This window comes from Anopheles maculipalpis, chromosome 2RL (assembly GCF_943734695.1).
Source record: "Anopheles maculipalpis chromosome 2RL, idAnoMacuDA_375_x, whole genome shotgun sequence".
Classification (NCBI taxonomy): domain Eukaryota; kingdom Metazoa; phylum Arthropoda; class Insecta; order Diptera; family Culicidae; genus Anopheles; species Anopheles maculipalpis.
The window spans coordinates 97,425,185-97,448,427 of NC_064871.1; the positions used below are offsets into that span (position 1 = coordinate 97,425,185).

A 23,243-nucleotide genomic window follows, 5' to 3' on the forward strand; every position below is an offset into this window, starting at 1 on the left:
TCGGATGACTTGGTTCTACTCTAGCTAAACCGATGGGACGCTCTGGTACCGGCTACTAGCACTGGTCGATCAGCTGCCACGAACGATTGCGTACGGCGGATCATAAACTCTCCAGCGCTGGTCCGATAGGTGGGTGACATGGCCTAAAAAAACAGAACCAAATATTAGTATTTCCACAGTCTCGTTAATTCTTCTCCAACCATAACCAACCTGTAGTTTTGCCTCCACAATGCCCTTATTATCCTCTGACAGCTGTATCTTCTGACGGGCCAACTTTAGTTCGCGATCGAGCCGTTTCCGTTCTTCTTCCAGCTGCCTCAGCATACCTTCCGCCTGGAACAACTTCTGCTCATTCTCCTGCTGTCGATGTTCGAACTCCATCCGCTTCTGACGCTCCTGCTCCAGCAGACTCTTCTGTTCCGCCTGCAACTGTTCCAACTCTTCACGCTTTTCCCACTCCTCGGCTAAAACTCGTGCCTGTAACGCACGCACAATCTCCTCGTCCCGTTTGGCCTGTATTTCATCCTCCAGCATCTTCTCCAGACACAGCTTTACATCCTCCAGCTCGGCCACACGCCTCGAATCTTCCCGCGCAACCGCTTCATACTGACGTGCCTGTGATTCGGCCGCTAAGCGGGCTTGTTTCTCCCGCTCCAGCTGCACATGTGTTTCCTCTAGCCGGCGTAGATGTTGGCTGCGAAGCTGCTCCTCCTCTCGCCGGCGGCGCTGCTCCGCCTCACGCTGCTGCTTCCGTCTATTGACTGTGTCACGCTGGAAGCCCTCGCGCCCCGTCGAGTACGTTATCGCCAGCTGGAGCGCTGCGATCCACTGTAGTCGCGTTTTGTGATCGGGCGTTCCCAACTCATACGTCCGATCGCCCGAAACAAGCGTGAAGCGCTGTACCTTTTCCTGTTTGCCCGAGCTCGGATTACCCGCCGGCTTCACCATGAAGCGAGAGTCTAGCACGATCGTACCACAAACCTCACGATCTGCTGGATGTTTGTAGTACGAAAGCTCGCAGGGCTGCAGCACAAAAAAGTACTCGCGGAACGTCGGCAGCACATAGCCACGCCGAAACAGATAACCCTTCTTGATGACGTCCTCGATCAGCGTTTGGTACATGTCGCCGATCGCCTCGCAGATCGACTCGCGGTAATCATTCACCTTATCGTAGTTCTTGAAGCGCAACATCTCCAGCAACTCACCAAACTCAAGCGACTGATCGGACGTGCGCAGGTAGTCGTACTTGCCATCACCGTCATAGTTCAATCCGAGCGCATTCAGCAGATGCTTGATGATGATGAACGCCTCCATCGGGTGAATCTTCACCGCGTAAAGGTCGGGCTCGGACGCATCGGTGGATAGGTCGGCCACGAGACAGAATATGCGGAACAGCTTGTAAACGGCTTCCTCCGTGTAGTACTGATCGTTCGCCGGGAAATTCATCCGACACACCAACCAACAGACCTGTTTTCGAGCGGCGAAGAAGGAGCAAATAAAAAGTTTTAGCTAATGGCCTTTTCACACATTTGGTAGGAAGCTCACCTCATCGATTTTGGTTTCATAATTGCGTAATGCCGCCAGTGGCAACTCATTGGATACACCGGCAAACACCTCCTGTGCCAAATAGTATCGATAATGCTCAAAGTTCAGCGTTGCCGTCGAGCGGAAATGATCCAGTCCACGCTCCACACCGTAAAGATCCAGCAGTGTTGCGATGTTTGCCGTTAGCACCTGTAATTGGTTAAAGGAGCAGTACCAGGAAGCAATTAATCACGGGATCGTCACACTATTGCAGCAACGGTTCTAAAACTATTTAAAGTGCTAAACGGTGGCTCTTAAAACAACACACGCATAGGGAAATAGGAAGCACTATCGGTTCTGGATTGGATAATAAAACCGTTTAGCCGTAGACTTCGTAGACGATCGATGTTGTGCGAGTAAGTTTTTATTGCTTCCTCGTGGGGTCATATTTTAAGGTGGCACATTTTACGACATCCTACGAGGTGGCAAAAAGCGTTCAACCGTTGGAATTTGTTTTGGTAAAATTCTAGTTCATTTATACCATCGTCTCACATGGTCTGCTGAGCACAGGACCGTTCTAACAAACAAACAAACATGGAGGTCGTGCTTACTCTTCAAAATAACTGGTGAAGGGACAAAACAGTCCTTTATAGTGTGTAGTTAGAACTCACCTTTAGCTTAGACTTGCTCACAAATCCATCACGATTCTGCTGCAATGCATTGAACGCATGGCATATACTGTTGGTAACGTTCTTCAGCAATGTTGCCATTTTGATCCTGTTTGCAGCACGTGTGTCTTCTGGTTTGATTGTACTAGATGTTTACTGAAGCGTTGATTTGTCGTTTGTCACCGATTGCACACAATTCCACTTGCAACTTGTATTTCAACTCAAGTTAAGCACTGTCTCTCACTCTCGTCTATTAGACCCTCTCCGCGGATGGGTTAAAAAACGTTCTGTTTGATTCACTGTGCACCACTATGCGCTCGTTTTCACTGGTCAGCTATTCGCACTCGTCCACGCACCAGCACATTGTCCGACGAACGCATCCCGAAAACTGAACCCGTTTGAAACCACCAACTACTTTGGCAGGAGCTGCAACCAAACACTGACCGGCTTGCCGTGTCTGTGCGCTCTGTGTCTTTCGCAGTGGGGCAGCACACTCGATGTACGATTGGAAGACGCAGAAATCGGCAGTCACAACACAGTTAGGCCACAGTGCTCTTGCTGTTCTTCTGCTTTTTCTGAAACGGTGGGGAGGAATATGGTACCTCAAACAACGTTGGCTGCGTGGTGGTAATGGGAAAGAATGAATGAAGAAATCACACATGATTAACCAATTAATTTCGCCCTCTTGCAATGTGCACGGGGGCACGTGGTCACAACGTCGGCACAGTGCAACATCACACATTTTATCCCACCATTATCTTGTGGATGCACATTTGTTTGGCATCCAGCGCCAAATCGTTGCACAGACAATAAATAAGCAGTTGGATCAGGCGTCGGGTGTGCAGTTTTAGCCAAAGCCCATGAGAATGATGTCACAGTGGGCAAGGGGTGCCGTGCATTGGTAGTTGACGAGAGATCTCAAACCAAAACAATGGTGTGTATGCAGGGGCGCGTGCACGTGCAGCTTTTGGCATGAATAGCTACGATAGGGTTTCACGACGTTTTAAACCTGCGCTTGATGGATAGTGTATGACACAGATGATAAGTCGAGTGAGCAGCCATTCTGAATGCACATGAAATTAGCTGCATACGTCGAGATCGAACAAAGGCGTTGATAGCTGGACGGTTGCGGTAATTTAGATTTTATAGGAGACTCCAAATAACTTACCAAAGAGATAATTAGTAATCAAGTACAGATCAAATGCTAGAGGAGGTAGCAGTCATTCCTGGTGTCGTAAATAAGTACAACTAGATAAAAAGAATAGACTGTTAGATTGACCCAGATTTTGCTAACAAAGACATCATTCAAAGCCAGGCAGACGATAAAGATCCTTGCACTAATACTGGTTACTGGTCTTCTTTCTTGGATTAACAACCTAGACTTATTAGACCGCTGCTTGTACCACGTAGTTGCATAGTTAGTCCTCACTTCGGGAGAACGATCAGGAAGAAATTTGAACCGCGATCGCGCTGCTGTCGCCTCTACCACTGAGCCGCCCCAGAGCCAAAGACTGCAGCCTACTTTTGGCATTACAGTGGGACTCATTATGTCCTTTTAGATACACAACATAGAAGAGATGTTGGGTGAATGTTACTTCAGACAGCTCTAAATAAATCTCCTTGCCTCATACTCGCAGTAGAACACTATGAAGGTGCCAACCAGACATTGTAATTAATCTCACAATCCAACATTAACATCTATTTCTCACCCATCCCACTTATTTTACCCCCGATTTAATGATCTCCGAAACACCCAGATTACGATGAATCACGTATTCCCCGCTTACAGAGATGGTAACGGTCGCGTTCTCGGACAGTATCGATCGCCTTTCTCTCCTTTTCCAGCATGGAGCGCTCAAATCGCCCGATTTCGATGTTTGATTTTTGCGTGCTGATTAGTTCCCTACGACCAACACCACCGCAAACAGCGTCACCTTATTAGGGATGGTCCAGTCGCAAGCCCCCATCCGTCCACCGGCACCATTGGTGGATGGTGTCTACGAGCGTAACGCTTCTTAATTGCTAAACACCATTTCGCACACCGGTGGCAGCGCCCGATCAGGGGGTTCGCTGCTTTCCCGATCGGTAGGTCCAACATTTCCTCCCACGCATCTACGCCGCAGCGACAATCGCAAACAAAACTTGCCTCACGGGACCGGGTGATTATAAAACTTACTCTCCCCTCTGCTGGCCTGGCTGCCTGTCTGCCGTGTGTGTACCAGCAGTTCGGGCTGGTTGCGCAAAAATCCTCGACACTAGCGATGAAACGTGATTTTTTTCGTGCTGTAGAGATGTCAAGTTCGTTTGCTCTACGTAACGGAAATATGGACAGAACGGCTTTTCACCCAGGGACGAGCTGATCCAGATTCGAACTGATCCAGCCGAAGGAGACCAGGCCCAAAACGATCCCATTCACAAGCGCTCCCAAATGAACTGATCGCCAGAATACTGTTGATCGACCGACTGGCGACAGCGGAACGATGAACATAACGATTCATTTATTTGAGTGCTTTTTTGTCGCCATCCTGTGAAAGATCGCCACGTCGCGCCATTTATAATGCCCGTCCATGGAAAGCAGAAACAACGGCCGAAAGAAAGTGCTTGGCCAAAGACGGCCTCAATCGAGGTGATCCCAAGATGCGTGTGGGTGCATCGTGGGACAGTTAATATTCAAAAAAAACTGTCGATCGAACGGCAATCGATCGCTTAACTGGTCATTTCCAATTGAGGAAATTGTCCCCAATTTGTTGATCATGTTTTTACTGACGTACGTTATTGACTAACCTGTCCAGATTAAGCATAATGGTTGACCAGGCGGTTGGGCAGCTAAATAATAACTATTGTCCATGACAAATGAGATTTTTCTAAACAAACTTCTAACACAAGAATCCACACCACAAAAGCAACACTATCAGTAATGATGATCACGCCAAATAGAATGCCTAATTTGCATGCCAAATGACTGATTAAATCCGGCAAAGTGCTCGATCATTATTATAAACTTTAGTCGGATAATTGATCGCCGGTCAATTAAAACAAATGATCGCTTCCTTTTCCGGATGCTAGTCACAATGTACGAATGTCCTTTTCGGACCAATAATGAAGGCCAGCGCTAAATGACTTCAAGCCCAACCACTCTACACTAAAAGCTTGATGCGCCATTTTGTCAAGATATCTGAAAATTTAAATATCTTTCATATTTCGATCGATGATCGGTCTTTGAAACTCTTTTTACGATGCAATGTCACATACTCTGGCTGATATTACCACAATCAAGTTACCATTTTAAAAGACGTTCTTAAACACCGTCTCATCAAACGACGACCATTTGCATACGGTTCGTTTTTGGGACACACACACACACTCCGGCTGCCCTTGGAGAAGGATCGAGTCCGGGGACAGCAATATAAACAATCTAGAACTTCGATAAAAAACAATAAAAATGCACTTGACACTCGTGACTAATAAAACACCGCTTCAGAATAGGCACGAGCCGACTGGAGAGCCAGTCGATCCAAATATGGACATTTCTTTATCAAAACTCACCATAGTCTTTGCAAACGAAGCACACATCACCTCTTCGCGCTAAGCGCACAAACAACACAAAGACCGGACGATCGACGAAGACGAGTAATCAAGCAGCAACAAATGCGGCCCGACAGTCAAACATCACATAAACTTAATCCCCCTTTAGGACAAACGGTCGGTAGAGATTAATGGAACCCGCAGCTCGCCGCTTCACATATTCTAATGAGTTCCCCTCGCCACCAGCCCCCGGACTGATCGGACAACTTCCTGGTCCGGGGGACACTCTGGTCGCAGTGCGCAATTATAAAACGATCCAGATTTGAGCTACGACGTGCGTTGAGCGGTGCGCAAACTCCGATAGTGCTCCAACCATCGGACCATTCCGGCTAGTCAAACACCACACACTCCCTGATACAATCGAATACGACCGGTTCTAATACACCAACCGGGCTAAAGGTGTGTCGTGGGTGTTTGCTCGAACTCGTAGCACGTTGGTCCCTTCTCTTCCAGTGCTTCATGGTACGTCCATGGCAATGACCGAACGGTGCGACCCGTGCAAGCCAAGACAGGGGGGAGGTGGCACGCTCCCGTCGCGAAGAGAGTGCCCAAAAAAGGTCACCTTATTCTAGGGCTCTAGCACTCCCCGAAAAAGGGCGCGAGTGGATGGCCAAGGACGGTGTAGCCGCTTTTGTGCGGCTGACAGCGGTAACGCCGACGCCACGGATGGATGCGACACGTCAATGTAAACAAACGATCACCCGTGCTCTGCGGAGAGCAGAGCAGATCACAAGACTGGAGTTCAAGCACTTGGTTCATCCTGACCTTGACCGACGCTACCACCGTCACACAACAAACACATCTCATGTTGAAGCGTGGTGCTGGCGCTCGTTCCATGGTTGGAAACGGGTTTTATGCCCAAATATGCTTACTTCCACTCCTGTCCTGCTCCGTCTCCAGTACATAACTCATCTCATATTCTCTTTCCGTTTTACGAGGGTGTACACGTACGATCATTATGAATTCCACCAACTCTTCCAGCAGAACCTATGGCCCTATACCGCTGGCCGGGGGATCAAGACAGCCCAGTGTCAAGTTTCAGCCCGGATCGCACGAGCAGCACTGCCGGCTGGCCCAGGCACAAGGCAACGTGTGCGTGTGAGGATAAATTGCTCGATCACGATGTGTCGTGGTCAACATAAACTAAACGACGACAACACCACCACACCGGTTTGGCGCCGTTTTACGAGCGCGCGCATTATGGCCAGGAAGGCGCCCTCCAGGTGGGTTCTTTTACGATGCCGATCGGTTCGGAGCAAGCGCACAATAGTGCACTGCTCCAGGTCACCCCCCAACTAAGCGCCTTGATCTTAGGCATTAAGCGTAAACGATACGAGGCCTGACAGTTGATCCGACCCACTGCACAGTGCACACCGTGCTCTCTTCAGTACAGGGGGGCCACGTTGTTTTGCGACCAGAGATGAGTCGTGCGCTTCTTCACACACAAATAACATACGTCATCTTGGTCGTGTGCAAGTGTACACAGCATGCTGAAGTATGAATGAAGTTTTAATCGTGTGATCTTAACTAAGGGACAAGGTCTGTGCTGAGTTTCCGGACCGGAATACTGCGTACAATTTATTGGTTAACCTCATTTCCCACTGCATGGCTTCACCAAGCGGTAAAACGATAAATTGTACACATTGTACAGTATCGGCACTTCAGAACTAGTTACATTACAATTCTTTCTTGTCCAATGAACACACACTTTGAAACCTCCCCGTAAAAAAAAAATCTTCCTTAAGGCTCTCGAGGGGACCCTCTTTATCGCAAGGAAGCGTTGACAACCGACCGCGGACATTATCGCCATCTATCGAAACACCACGCGTCAATCACCTTTCCAATCACCCTGATAATTGAATAATTATCTGACACGCATGCACGCGTCAACAAATCAAATGGTTAGTGGCCCTACCCTACCGCCTCTGCTGGGTGGAGAAATAGATATCCGTTGACGATCAAAACATCGTGGCTGGCGTTAACCTCCACGATACGAAGTTCCGCAGATCATAAACCATGTTCCAAATTAGGTAATCTCTACCTGTGCTGTGGAGCTGCTGTTGTTGTTGATGATGGGGAGGTTAATGTAGAGTGTCTAGTCATCGTTTGCCTATCGGCCGACCGGTTTCTACACCAAAAGACAAAGACATGAACGAGCTTTAGTTCCATCGCACCCCTTTAGGATAGCCTTCCCGCAGTTACGATCAACGTGTCCGCTTGTGTTTCTTCCCCGACCTAATGGCGGAAAAGCATCACACTCAACAACGGTGCTTCCAGCGTAATCATCCAACACAAGCACCCAATATCAGACACTTTACAGCCGGCGTGTTGTCCAGAAATCGAGCTGTAGGAAGTCTACAAATGATGCCGTTTGGTCGTTCCGCAAAAGACCTTCGCTGGACCGGATGGAAGAACAGTCCAAATAACGCGGAGTGCGTGAATCATGTCCAATGGTAGAGAGACCCACGAAAATGGAGACCCCCAAAAGCCTCTTGTAGTGACACGGTGGTGACATTCGTGCTGCCTCAGGTTGTGACAGCGACAGGCGCCTGGTTTGCGATCACCCATAACGCTCGGCACGAACGAAACACCGTTGTCGTCGTCGTCGGTAGCACTTTTCGAGGTCAATCGTTCCATTTCCAGAGACCCAAAGATAGCGTCCTCTCCGCATCGCCATGTTTGCCTTCCGTGACGCCATTCACGTGCGCGAGAGTGTCACGGACGGTCACGGCATCGGCATTTCGTTGGATGAATGAACTCATTGAACAGAAACCGATACTTTTCTTCCGATGAATGTGATTGACCCGCTTCTATACTGCCACCGAGCGCTGGTGGTTTTGGAAGTTGTGCATTTTCTAACGTCGTTTAGAACAAATGGTTAGAATCGGAATTCCAAGGTAATGGAAAAAGAGATCGCATTACGAGGTATTCAACTACTATCACACTAGAAGTCAGGGACAGCACTTACATGATCTACATTTTCGATCTCAAACTCTCACTACTCTAGTGAACTTGAAGGGCCAAAGTTAATCAATGCCTTGCCAACAGCAGCTCATTTTATCACTATCATTCAACTCCAATTCTGTTTAACGATCTGTTTGCAGAAGCAAAACGTTCGATCAAGGTGAAAATAAGACGCTACACTTAGTGCGTCGCGGTTAATGATCGGATCCTCCCAGCAATAAGATAACGCTTCGCGCCACGCTTCTCACTGTTCCACAGGATCACGAGCAACGGCACGCCTTAATTGACAACCGTAAGGATGCTTCACTATAATCATTTAATCACCGCAATCACTGCTCATTTCATGTTCCACGGTGATCGTGGAACGAAAGCACACAAGAAATGCATCCTTTAATTTACGCACAAACAAACAAACGTAACGCAACGCAACGCAAACGGAATCGGAGGCAGTAGCGACGTTTCGAACAAAAACTGTCCGATCTAATTACGCACGGCATTCTGTGGCTCGCGACGATTAAAGCTCGTTCAACCATTTTGTGACACCGGTAAGGTCGCTGCCAAGGCTATCCGTCGCGCGTTTGGGATGTTGATCCTGGGGAGATATTTAAGCCCGTCTGCCAGTGATCGTCTTTGTTCAGCAGAATCAAAGGAGGATATTGGTTATTAATTCACCGCATGTGGAATTTCCTCCTTTTCGCAGCTTCTCTCCAGCAGAGCATTCCAGACGATGCAAGAAAAATAAAACGCTTACTCCGTCTGCTCTGTGTCGACACTATAGGCCGATTTACATCCCCGACGATTAACTAAAGAATGACATTCAGACATTAAACAAACACACAAAAACTGCCCCAACCTGGACAGCCTCCCCGTTCGACTGGGCAGCACTGGGCAGCAGCTCTATAAATCAATTTACCAGGTCGAATGTCGATGCAGTTGAGAGAGCACAATCGTCCAGATCGTGTTCCGATTTCCGGTTTGCCTTGTCACTATCATGTGCGTTAAGTAAGCATAAACGGTTTCGCCGTACCGAGCCGATTGGCGCTTAGTAGACGGCCGAGCTATAATTTGAGCTTGCGAGCAGGGCCGTCAAACGGAAGGATGCTTGAGACAGCACCGAAACACTAAAACTGTGACACTCCTGCGTTCGTGGAAGACTCTCGAAACCATGCATCCCCCCTGCCATTCCTTCTTTCTATCTTAATCAAACTCCACCGTAGGATAACCGGGCGTCGAACGCTGGTCAATGCAAAATTCCGACTGTCATCGTCCTCGGATACGATGTAGAAGTACCCTCAGGAAATAATCTTTGCATGTAGAGTAGTGGTAGACTTTTTTTTTGCTTCATTTAATCATGTTTGCTTTCGGTTTTGTTTTGTGGAACCATTTTTTGTTGCTGTTGTGGGTCTCGTGCATCCACAAATGCAGCTCAGTTGGCGGAATATACATTGTAAAGCCATCGTGTCTAGACAGGACGCACCACTACCTCCAAGTCCACTTCTTCCCTTCGGCCACCATTCGAACGCCTCTGCTCGTGACCGAAACACGCTGACCAAGGCGCCGAATAACATGCGCACGCAATATGCAACCCATTTGCACGTCGCCTTTGCGAATTTACTGGATCGCGTTGTGGAGGAGCAACTTGCAGTGCTGTGCGCGATCCAATCGATTGATCGGTGGTTGGTGCGTAGCGGAGTCGTCACCGGGAGAGATAAACAGGCACGAAGAAGTGCGAAATGAAAATCCTCATCCTTGAATAACCGTCCACGGTTTCATTGCCCTTTTCGTTCCAGATGGGTGATGATCATCATGATGATGATGACGACGATCGAGCCATGAACTGTGGTGGCCTTCCGGTAAAAGAATGTGCCCACGATGACGAAGATGACAGACGCGCGCGCCTGGAAGAATGCATCCGAATGGCGACGTAAGCCAGCCCACATTGGTGATGGTTTCTTATCGCGCTCTTTTCATTCGCATAGCAAAGACAGATAAATTGCAGGCTCGCCCATATCACTCAAGGGCGCGAAACCATTTCCAGGAATGCCATTTCTTTTCCATTCCATTCCATAGTGGCCTTCAACACGCAGTTGATACACTGATTCATTGTACAATATTTGCTCTAATCAAGAGAAAAATAACAATCTGTTAACATTCGCAATGGCATGTCTTTTGTTTTCTTCTTGTTGACTTAACGACCTTCTATTAAGGACACGTTGGCAATCGAATGTGTTACTAGGCTTGCTGATACCACGTAATGGGATAGTCAGTCCTCACTACGGAGGAATGGACGGGATTTGACCCTCGGTCCTGCAGTATGGTGAAAAGCGCCTTTGGCGCATGGCCTGGTGGTGATATTCTATGTGGGTCACATACCCACCAACGCTTAATCGATACGCAATGCTACCCTATTACACGACAACATCAAAGAACTTCAAGTGGGTGAACAAGCAGCAATAGATAAGATCACTTTTGGTTACTAGTAACTATCAAAACAAACATTAGCAACGTTTGATAAGTAGCCAGGACGGACACACGCACAAAACTGACGTAAAAATACAAGAGTCTTGGAGCATTCCTTTCGTTCTTATCTTAATTTAATCCATTCGTCGCACAACAAATTTGCATTTTGCAACCGTACAGGCACGGGTTGTGTCGTGTGTGGGAAGAAGCGCGTTCACGTCATGGAAGGCCCCCATTAGTCAAATAATTATGAAATTTGCAACAACCAGCGCCCATGCTATTTGCTGACTCTGGCGACTCTGATGATACTTGACTCATCGTTTGCTTGGCTACGATACGCGATAGCTGCGAAGTGCTGCACAATTGATTGAAAATAAAATATAAATAAGTTACGGTCTGCCCCAAACATTTTGTGTAATACACTTTCCATCATCAGTGCACGTACTGATTATCTGTCCCAATGTTTTTTTTTACCGATGCTCCACCCCGTACTGTGGATGGCAGCTATAGGCACAGAGCCCTTTTTTGATCGTACTATCAGCTCACCAAACTGCACGTTGTCTTGTCCGACACTGTCACACATCTTGCTTGATAAGATAAAATACTTCCCCCCCCCCCCCCCCCGCACAATACTATGTCCCCGCACACGCTATGTCACTCTGCAATTGAACTACAAACACTCCGTATGCTTTGTTTAGCTGTGGCCCATCTCTTCACCACACCACAAGCCACCAATCAATGCCCAACTGTTTTGTGCACAACTCATCAATATATGTTTCATTAAACAAAACGCCGTACAACGAGGACACCACTCGAAAGCAACCAGCACAGCACAATTACTCAACGCCAACCCTCGTCAGGGCAAGAAAGAAAAAACAACAACGAGATCCTCACACTCACTGCAAAAAAAAAAACGGCAATCTCCCAAGTGAACCGTTCGAAACCGCGCTCAGATTCAAACTGACAGTCGCGCGCGTTCGCTTCCGTCGACGATGTCGCGGAAACGACACGATTCCCTCCACTGTGCTCACACTAGCGAGGGACACAACCGTTCGCAACGTATGAATCATGGATCTCCCGACGCAAAATGATCGTTCGGGCCGGGCCGTCGATCGATCAACGTAAAGCTAAGTCTGTCGTTGTCGGAACAGGGAACTTGGTGACCGAAATCGGACGATGCGTCATACCCGACCGAACTGCACCGGCGGCAATCCTTGAGGGCAGGTCACGGAGTTTACGCACGAAATCCCTTACCATTCTAAGGGCTTTTAAGATAACGACCGATAGGCGAGACGGCGCGAACGAAAAGGAAATAATTCGTAAACGTTCACCTACCTTACCAATAGTGATGCCCCCCCGGTAGCTTCCAGTGTTGACCCTTAAAGGGTGTTTTCTCGGCCTCTCTTCCTTCCGTCCTTCCGTACGCTTCCGAATAAAGCCGGTAAAGCCGTTTTGCCTTCTATGAAAGAAAATGAGAGAAAAGCCATCAGAAACAGGTTATATTCCTCTTCGCCACACGAGCACACCTGACACCGGCACCGGAGTGGAAATTGAAATGGTTAGCAATTGGAATGGTTGGCACGTGGGTACTTGATGTTGCAACCGCTGGCGGTTAGGTTGATCGAAACGTTCCACCGGAAGGTTGTTGGTGCAAAGTGTGAACCAATTTCAACCTGCCGCTTATTCTTAAGCAACCTTTCGCTATTGCCGTTAAGTCTGCCCGACTGTTAGGGATGGGTCATACGAATCTTTTTACGGATCGACCCGGAGCTAGGTTCGTTCCTGCAGTTCGATCGAGTCCGGTCCGTGACTGCAACGAATTCAACGATTGACCTATAGGTGCAGCAAAGTATATGGTCATCCCGATTCCATTGAGCCTAAAAAACGATCCGAACCAACTGGTCGACCCGTACCTACGACTCGCACTCGCCTATGCTTTATTGCACCCACAGATCGACCCGGACTCTTTGGAATTGGGAATACTACTCGAACCGCTCCGGGTCGCTTATGTGGTCTCCGACCCGGTAGATTCGGATCTTCCCTGCCATCACTACTATCTGCTTACACTCCTACAATATGCAAGGATTCTACCAACGCACTTTGGAATGTTGATGATCATGGTCTCTCGCTATGAGTCATTCCTATGCGCTTAGGATAACGATGCGTTCTTTCATGGAAATTGAACCAAAACAACAACAAAAAAAGAAGTAAAACAGCTGCTGCATCGTTCCATTAGTCCAGACAAAATGAATTGCCTTTCATTTGTTGTAATTTGAGATAACATACATATCATATTGGTTAGTTGACCATTAAAGGGAACACAGACACTGAAATTCTTGCCCTGTCTGATCCGTTCCCGACGTGCAGGAATTACAAATGACTTAGAATACGTTTCTTCACGTCACACCTTGTGTGCGATCATGTTCAGCTCGGGGACAGGAGACATCATTAGGTGCGTGTTTTACTTCATCTTCAGCATATTTAGTTCAAAATGGGGGTTTCGTTAGGTGCGATAATGTGGGTGTGTGTATGTGTGTGTTTTGGTTTCTGTTCTATGTGCTTACGCTGACAGTAGATTATTACTGAGTTATGTTTAAATTCACGTTTACATCACGTACCTTACCGGCAAAACCGGATTTCGATCGGGATTCCGATCCAGCTTCGTAACACTTTCTTCGCCTTTCGAGTTCTGATAAGATATTGTGTTTTCCACTGTTTTGTGTATTATTTTTTTTTAGATTAGTTTTAAGTTGTGGATGATTCCGTAAGCTGAATTTTTTGCCAAATTTTCAGTGTAGTTTATCTAGTTTTAAAATTATTGCACAACTTCTCTTTTTGACAAAATTCACATCAAGAAATCGGGATTCAATCCCTCTCCTCTATCCGTTCAGTACTATTTCTTCCGCTGCTAGTAAGATGTGTGATTTGATTTTCTGTTTTTTTTTCTGAAATGGAGATCGATCTGTCCATTCCCGTGTCGCTCTGGTTTTGGCACGCATGATACGTTCCGTTCGTTTCTTCCTAAGAAATTAACAATAACTAAAACGAAAAGCAATAAATAATTTACAGTCCACAATTCAGCAAGTTAAAAATAATAAACTCTTAATAACCTTTAACGTAAAAAATATATAAGAATTGAAGTAACTCATTTACTCTCGATTTGCCCTAGGATAAGGTGGCGGGTAGAATTAGTTTTTATGTCTTTTTTGAAATATTTAACTGCTGCCGTATAAAGGAGAGGTCCTTGGTAATTGATAAGGAAACATACTTAATAGTCGTATTTCCCCCCATTTCCCCTGCTTTGTACGTTCGAACCTAACTTTATACTTACCTATATTGTGAAATATCGTACAAACATACATTATGCTTAAGCTTCGCAATATTAAATAAAATATCAAACTACAAGCACGCTTCATCTCTCTCACACACACACACTTTTCATTGCTGTTTCACTTCGCTTACAAGCACTAAACAGCAACACTTTGACTCTGCAAATAGCAAAATTTGAAGGAAAAATATTGACAAACCGAAATAAAGCGCATAATACGACAAAAAGATAACTTCCTCGATCGTAAACCATTAGTCTTAAAAACCACAGTAGTCCAGTCCAACGATCGACAAACCATCGTACATGGTTACGTGATGATCGGGCTGAATCGAGCACAGCTAGGAAGGTACGTAATAAGAACATCAAAACTACTGTGTAGTAAAAGTTGAACATACAAAAACTTATTCTCATACCTTGCACAACGCTCACGACGAAACTTCGGAGGGTTTGATACTGATCCAACAATGCCCAAACGGAACCCTTTCCAATCTCGTTATATCCTAACGAATCGCACGTTCGTCTCAGTCGTTGATGATGCCGCTTTCGTCCTATCCTGCCGATCAACCTAATGCCTGCAACTGCGGCACGACGCGTTACTTCTACCGAGAGGCAACATTGATCTAAATCTCTACGATTGCCCGCAATTATGCGCGCAGTGTTACGAATATGCCTGTTACTGTCGATTATTTGGGTACGAGAAAGAGTATTTAGGAGGCTGAAGAGAATCTGCATACGTTTCCAGTGGATTAAATGTTATATCAGTAGCATCGCCCTCAGGGCGTGACTATCATCCTGTCCCTGATGCTGCTGCTTCTTCGACAGATTATGGTGATAGCGATGGGCACCGCACGACCACGGCTGCTTTTGCTCTATAAAACTGTACCGGGCGTTTGATCGGTACTGCGAATCCAACCTTTCTCGCTCGATCCAACAAAGCTGCATTGTGCGGGGATCACTTTCCTGGGGCAACAATTGTCACCTGGCATCGGATGCGCAGGGAGTACCTAAATTTTTGGCCGCTCCACCACTACTGGCCGCCGCCGCCGTGGAAGTTCCAGCTCCGCCTGCGCCGGCACCACCACCTCGTCCCTGATGCTGATGGTGATGATGATGATGCTGGTGGTGATGATGATGCCGGTGGTGCCGATTATGGTGGTGATTATTGTGCCGTCGGTTACGGTATCCACCACCACGATGATGATCGGTTTGACCCGAACAGCACGATTCGGTACAAGCGTCCGGATCGTCGTTTGCTTCACCGTTTGCGGTGGTGGTGGCTGACTGCGAATTACGTTGGCGGGCAGTATTGTTCGCAGCTTTTGAGCTTGAAGATCCTTTGGCCTGCTGCTGTGGGTGTGCGTTAGAGCCATGCTTCTTGTTTGCGGGCGTTTTCACCTCCGGAATCACAGCATTGGGACCATTTGAAGCATCACTTGTGCCTTTTGAAATCTAAAACATAAAGCTCAAAATGTTATACTCTTCACGGTACCAGTGTACTTCTCCTACACTACCACTATTTACCTCTCTATTTAGGGATTCCGTTTCAATCGCAATAACGTTACCCTCCTCAGCATCCAGATCAATAATTCCACCCCTTCGCTTCTGATGCATAAACAGCCGATTCATTTGTGCCTGTAGTGACTTCAGTTCGTCCGTCACCTGGAACTTGGGTGCATTTTCCCGTTCCGTCGGTGGCCGGCAGCGCATCAACGGTTCCACCTCTACATCGATTGGTTCTCTGCACACCGGACACTGTGCTTGGAATGCTTTCGCTTCTTTGCGCTTCCAGATCGGTAGCTTTTCGATTTCTTCCTCATAATTGCGCTTCGAAGCATTGATGTGACACGCTAAACAGTGGCTGTGCAGATAGTGATAGCACACCGTCTTGGTAAACTCATCGCCCTCGAGGAAGCCGTACAGACAGATGACACACTGGCCGGACGGTAGATTACTTTCCGTCAACTGTTCCCGTATCAGGTCAATGAGATCAAACACGACCGGTTGTCCGATCGATTCCTGCAACTTTGCCTGAACGGCTCGCTCGATCTGCCCAATAATGCTATCATCCAATCCACGAGGATTTCTCAGCTTTACGTTCGGTCGCACATCCGGATAGCCGACGGTGGGTAATACTTGCAGTGTGATGCACACGTACTGTGATTCGAGTTCTTCGCCGACGGTCGGAAATACGGTCGTTTCAATCATCTCGGGAAATCCGCTACGTTGGCAAACAATCACGGACACACAAAAGAAAAAGTTAAACCAAGAGCAATAAGAGCAAGAAAAACAATCAGATTGTGCAATATTTGGCATACATACACGCCCTCGCGTGATCGATAAGGGGCTCTTTAGGGGCGCCCAATGTGCCCAATCGAATCTTACCTTGCATCTTTCGTGATATGGACATCTTCCATCAGAATCGCTTCCAGCGACTCGACCTCATCCAGCAGCCTGTGGGAAGGTACCAAAAATTACGGAATCAGTATCCAGTCGCCAGATCGATTAGAAAGGACATCGAACTATCCTCCCGGGGGCAAATGAACCGGTGGAGGAGCATATTCCATAGCATTCTTCTCCAAGGTAGGATATCCGCACACACATCGATCGATACTTACGCGTCCATCCTTAAACCCGGGCGACTGGGGATATTATACACACTACAAATAGAAAACTATGCACCCAATTGGCCGTTGGTCACACTTTTCACCAATTTTGAGGATTGGGATTGTATTTGCACGTCAGCAGCACGAAATAAACACACTTTTCCGGGATAAATACACAGTGAGTGGTGGAAGGAAAATATCCTATCGCGTTGTGTGTGTGCACTTGCAACATGCACTTGAAGGGCAGGCTGCATCGAAGCGTCCGTCTTTGACAAATGTCATGACCGAGTTTGACGTTTACGTTTTGAAAGCTGTTTGAATCGTCGGTTGTATTTCAGTTGCAGAAACAATAAAATGCATCGAATAGATTTCGCCCAAAAACGAACACCCAATTCCACTGAACTCTTTTTCCATCCATGCTGCAGTCGAAGAAATTACTAAACCATTCGCATTGAACATACACTACATTTTATTAAGGTACACAGTACCACCACAATAAAATCGGGACCTACGTCCATTCAAATGCCAAATGTGCCCTTCATTTCCATACACCTAAATACCTCTCTCGCTGGGCAATGGAACTGCGTGTGTGGGATGATTTTTGTTAGTTTTTTGTTTTACTTTTACTATCTTCAAGCTTCATTTCACATCTTCTGAACCCTTACTTCAACATGGTACCTAGAACATTTCTAGGACACGCCATTCCAACATCAACCTGATCTTTTGTTTAATCTTTTGTTTGATCCAACCAATATACCGAAAACCTAATACCCTCCCCCCTTAGGAGCTTTGATAGCCAATAAATAGTTCACATCCATCGGAGAACGATTTTCTTTTACCTATTGTGCAAATTCAACCCACAAGAAACGAGGACATATGACGCCGACCATACGACAAACACATACATTCTGGAGAGTAACATTGATATATTATGCGTCATATGTACAAGCAAACAAGTAAAACACAATTGTGCAAATGATCCATATGTGGAGAACGGATAGGACGAAAACACAATGAGGATGATTTCTTTCATGTGAGAGATGTGGAGATCAGATCAATGTAACGTACGACCCCACCACCGACAAGTATTTTCCGATTATCTCGTGTATCCTTTGCAGAAAATCAACCTATTACACCATCAGTTATGCGAAGAGGCTACTACGCGGAGGCTAAATCAACACCGACTGATCAGCTAAAGCTCTACGAACGGGGAGATTTTGTTAGACGAATCCTTTTTATTAAAACCGAACTCTAGAGATACTGCTGTTGCCTTTTTGTCGGCGACACACTCGGAAATCAAACTGCATCAGGAAGGGAAAAAGGGTTATTGCTTCTTCCTGCGTGTGTGTGTGTGATGTTGCCTTTTGAAGATGTTTGTCCTCCTTGCACGATACAGATGACACTGTGGTTACTTCCCTTTTGACTTCTAACACTCCCAACTGAGGGCCTATCCCTATTTACCTCATAATACCCGTCCCTGAATATCCCTCCAATATGTTTTCTTCCCTCCCTCATTGTTGAACTAAAGGTGTGTGTTAAATCTAAACTTTGCAAAAAAATAACCTCCCTACCAACCCGAACACGGACCACTCTACCCAGAAGAGAAATCAAAATTCCATGAGGAACACCTCCACAAAATCAAAGCACCACGAGCACGTGAAAAATCGACGAAGTGCTGCTAATTATGGCGAAACCGAAATTAAAACTCTCTGCATAATTGTTGATTTCTGTTTACATTTCCTTACTAATAAAGAATTTATTTTTTATTACCTTCGTCTTCTTGTTGGGCAATTCTTTTCCACTGATTTATCAAAAAAAAAACTAAACTGATTAATGCGCACCTCGAGACGAGGTGTGCTCTATAATGGCATTCCAAGGGGGTTTTTCTGGGGTGAGATAATCATGACGACGACGTTCAACGTGTGTATGAACTGAATCAAATTTATGACTAAGAACTCTCATGCTGCTTCTAAATCCTGATCCCTGTGTTAAGGGCGTGTGTGTTCCTGTGCTCTGGGTGCTTGACGACTACGATGATGATGATGATCGACTAATCTGCACAACAAATCCCATCCACACACAGAAAGGGAGTAGAGCAGCTTCGACACTTGCTCTCTTTATCTGTGCAGTCGTTCAGAAATGGCTTGTCCTGTGGTGAAGATCGGATTCTGTCTCGTACGATCGAAGAACTATTTCTGCAGCCACAGAAGAGCGCCCAGAGCATGGCATCAGGAGAAGTTCGCCGCTCTTCTAGCCTAAATTCATATTCCTTTTCCTTGAGTTACACGACAAGGACCCTCGCGTCAATTCTACCGATTCTGATAAGTATGAGATACACATATTTTGGGTGGTGTGGTGATTTCTAAGAGAAAGGGACACAGCACAACAGAGAACGTGTTTCACTGTGAAATGTAAATGATAATGTTTGTGTGTGCATGTGTGTTCAAATGTGCATGTGTTTAGTGTGCTTCTTTGTATGTATGTGTCGATTTGGGTGTATAAAAAACAGTGTATCCTTTCCTTCCCCTGTTCTTCTTCTTCTGGTACACTTCCTTCACTGATCTACACATTAATTACATATTAGAGTTAACCCCCTTTTTCCCTAAACTCTGTTCCCTGGCTTTCCCTACCACTTGCTAAGAATAATTTTATTTCGTTTTGTAAAAGTTTCTTATTTTTTTGTATGTTTTTTTTGTTTATATTATTTGTGTCACTCACTTAAATGATTGAAAAAACAAAGTAGAAAGTTCCGATAAAAAAGGGAGGAGAAATGTACTTTTTTGCTCTTGTGATTGTGTGTGTGTGCAAAAATTGTGAGTGTGCATCAGAGAGATGTACACATACACCAGGCACACTAACACCACCCCGCCATTCGCTTGCCTTCCCTCTGTGCTCTCTCCTTCCGCTTTCTCCTCCTTACATCTTCTTGCCTTTCCTTCTCCTTTCTCTCTCTCTACAGATTCCACATTTTTATCATCCTCTATCTCTCTCTCTCTCTCTTTCTCTCTCTGTCTTATCAATTGTCATTAATTAATCACGGCCTTCCTTGAAAAAGAAACGAAAAAAAACACGGTAAATTAAGGAGGATCAGTTTGGCAAAAAGTAGTTTTTGAATTTGTTTAGTAAGAATACAACAACAAAAAAGAGCGTGTGCGACACATGGCCACACACACGTAGCAAAATGAGTGTGGCTAAGTGAAGAGAAAAAAACAAAAGGAGGAAAACGTTAGGAGAGATGCCTGGGACTGGTAGGTGAGAGGCGCGCGCGCATTTTGTTGCATTATTGTGCTAGCATTTTTCGTTCTCTTTTTTTACAACAGTATTTTTTGCTAGGAAGTTCATAGAGGCTCGTAAGTATAAAATAAAGAAACAAAAATTACGTATGTAAACTACATGTCGGTTAGTGCTGCTTTTTTCTACTGTTTCCGTTTGCAAAAAAAATAGATTTTCGCTACTCTCATTCTTTGAAAATTTTCTTTTACACCTTCCCAACCCCCCTCCCACCCCTTCAATACTTTCGATTTGTATCCCTCTTTCCTACTGTAATGCGCGGTGCAGTATATGCGACACTTCTTCTGCGGGATGCGCGTACCACACAGAGACACACACAAAAAAGTAAGCGAAAATGACACAACTTTGCTTCAACCACGCCACTAAAGCACGCCAAGCCAAGAATTCTTGGCTATGGGTGAGTTGGAGAGATCACCACCCACCCCACTTTTTTTATCAGACGCAAACTCCTATTCTGTGTAATTTGTGTGTGTGTGTGTGTTTGATTGTACGTTATATTGATCTGATCTCGCGAATTTGGTGGAAAATTTGTTGGATGTCTTCGATTAGATGGCTGAAAAATATGGTGATCGAGAAGCGATCATGATGTTGTGTTGCTGATAAATGATGGACAAAGAGATGCATGATAGTGGACATACAGAACATAAAACATTTACGCAAAACTACTACCACCACCAACTACGATTCCTTCGGTATGTTCCAACGAATGATTCAGTACCAACAGCAAATAAAGGCATTCCAATTTTAAAACGATCGCCATTTATTTGCTGCATTTGATTCCTTCCTCATTCTCACGCCTTTTTTGCGATAGTTGCTTATCTGTTTTGGGACAACATACATCAGGGGATGGTTTTTGTAGATGGGGTGTGTTCTGAGGAGTTGTTTTTTTTTTCGACAACACAGATTAGAATTCTATCTAAACGGAGAAGGGGAGGACGGTTCACAATGGTGAGACGGGAAAATTAATTCAAAAATGTATAGATACCTCCTGATTTTCATTTCCGCACACATCAAACCACCCCACACCGCGAGGAAGTTCTTCCCCATTCTCTTCTCTTTTCTTGGTCATCTCTATTTTCTCCGAAATTTGACCACAAATTCGCTTCTGAACTCAATCTCCAAAACAGACCAACAACAGAGTAAACAACAACACACAACAGAACAACAATCGAAAGTTGAATAGTGTGCGTGCGTGCGTGCTCGCGTGTGTGTTTGTTTGTGTCCGGGGGGACGCCCGGAGGGGTCGAGACAAATTTCCCATCAAAAAGTATGCATATCTGGAGAGCTGGTATTTTGTTGGTTGTACAATAGGTAAAACTCTATTTTCCACTTGTCATTTTACGTTTTTAGTTTTTTTTTTTTTCATTTCAATTTTGTGTAAAGTTGTGTGTGACGCGTTGGCAAGTTGATAGTTCTTTTTTGTTAGCAGTAGTTGTTGTAGTTGTAGTAGTAGGTGGAGAAGGAATCTGAAGGTTAATCAACGGTCGGAAAGCCTTTCTTTTTGTAGTGAGAGAACGGGTGGGAAAGGAGGGGCGGATTGGATATTGGTTAATTTGCGCACTGGGCCCCGGACATTCGGGCAGGCAGGGGAGGGACTTGTTGGCGGTCAGAAGTTATTGTGGAGGTGGTTTTGTATCGTGTTGTAAGGGCAGAAAGAGAAAGATGCTGTGATTTGTAGTTGAAGTAAGGCCCCGAACATTTACACAATAAATTAAAAATAATTATTTTAACGTTAGTAGTGATTAGTTCAGTCGCTCTCATCTCCAGACTCGTCATCTTCATCCTCCGAATCCTTCTTTTTGCTCTTTTTGGCAACTTTCTTTGCACCTTTCTTTTTCTTGGTTCCGGCATCCTTGCTGCCACCGTTTCGCTCGAAATCTTGCATCTGTTTGTTGTACTCATCCTTCATCTTGGCTGCCTTGTACTCCCATTCCTGAGGAAATTTCAAATCCAGTGAACATGGGGAGAGATAGAAAGAACACGTGGGGATGTTAGTGAAATGGATTTACATAAAAAGGAGATATGAGATCGAACTCGAAATATAATAAAGGTTATAAAGGGGGATGTTTATTATAAAGCAGAATAATTAATGTACTTACGCTCTTGTCCTTCATTCCGCGCCACAGCTCTCCGCCCTTCTTGGCGATTTCTGTCACTTTTATTCCTGGATTTTCCTTCTTGATCTGTTCACGGGCCGAATTCAGCCACAGCATATAAGCCGATAGAGGACGCTTTGGTTTCTCAGCCATGATAATGGATACGATTGTTTTTCGATGTCAGTTTTACTTGTCACAAACAATTAAAATGTCCTATGATTTGGTGAAAGAAGAACATAACGAACTCGAAATTAGTAAAAGTCAAAAGTAATGACACATGAGACAGAGCAAAATGAATCCTCTCTCACAGACAGTATAAGAAGAAATTTGAATTTTTTCCGTTTTCCCTCTCTACTGTACCCTATCTTTCGCTCCTTCTCTGGTCCATTAACATCGACTATTAACGAAACAAACAAGACAGTTTAGTAACCTATGCGCACACAAGAGAACATTTCAACACCACTAAGGCCTCTCGCAGCAAAGCAAGCCATGACCGAAAAACACTTGTGAATGTCGTTGGATAGCGCACTTCTACCTTCTCTTCGCCTACGGGAGGAGTAGACAGAGCACACCACATTTATGACAAAATCTAAATTCGATTTTCCATCAAGAAAAAGCAGTGTGTTCCTACACCGCAAACACAAAACAGACATGCTTTCCCTTAGTTCAAAGAAAGCATGAGTTACCGCAAGAAACGTATTGGGAAAAAAAGCGATGATGATGA

General features: G+C 45.6%; 4 protein-coding genes across 7 annotated transcripts in view; 1 reads left to right on the top strand and 3 right to left on the bottom strand.

Annotated features, from left to right (window-relative positions):
- The window catches only part of LOC126567794 (toll-like receptor 7), a 462,685-nt gene that overhangs the window by 416,801 nt on the left and 22,641 nt on the right, over positions 1-23,243 (top strand). The gene's annotated exons all lie outside the window — the stretch shown is intronic.
- On the bottom strand, positions 12-2,341 carry LOC126568088 (differentially expressed in FDCP 6-like). The gene is made up of 4 exons (XM_050224505.1): positions 2,196-2,341; positions 1,546-1,734; positions 211-1,467; positions 12-143 (listed from the first exon to the last, which is right to left on the bottom strand). The coding sequence occupies exons 1-4, from the start codon at positions 2,292-2,294 to the stop codon at positions 21-23; spliced, it is 1,668 nt and encodes a 555-aa protein (XP_050080462.1). The 5' UTR covers positions 2,295-2,341; the 3' UTR covers positions 12-20.
- LOC126568241 (E3 ubiquitin-protein ligase RNF25) lies at positions 15,413-17,160 on the bottom strand. Its single transcript, XM_050224687.1, has 4 exons — positions 17,145-17,160; positions 16,912-16,980; positions 16,051-16,747; positions 15,413-15,978 (listed from the first exon to the last, which is right to left on the bottom strand). The coding sequence occupies exons 1-4, from the start codon at positions 17,150-17,152 to the stop codon at positions 15,505-15,507; spliced, it is 1,248 nt and encodes a 415-aa protein (XP_050080644.1). The 5' UTR covers positions 17,153-17,160; the 3' UTR covers positions 15,413-15,504.
- Positions 22,087-23,243, bottom strand: part of LOC126568609 (mobility group protein 1A) — a 99,874-nt gene continuing 98,717 nt past the window's right edge. For all 4 annotated transcript variants that reach the window (XM_050225114.1, XM_050225113.1, XM_050225115.1 and 1 more), the window contains 2 exons: positions 22,523-22,732; positions 22,087-22,356 (listed from right to left, as the gene is read on the bottom strand). In XM_050225114.1, the coding sequence (XP_050081071.1) occupies positions 22,171-22,356; positions 22,523-22,672 (336 nt within the window). In that variant the 5' untranslated portion in view covers positions 22,673-22,732 and the 3' untranslated portion in view covers positions 22,087-22,170. The remainder of the gene's footprint in view (positions 22,357-22,522; positions 22,733-23,243) is intronic.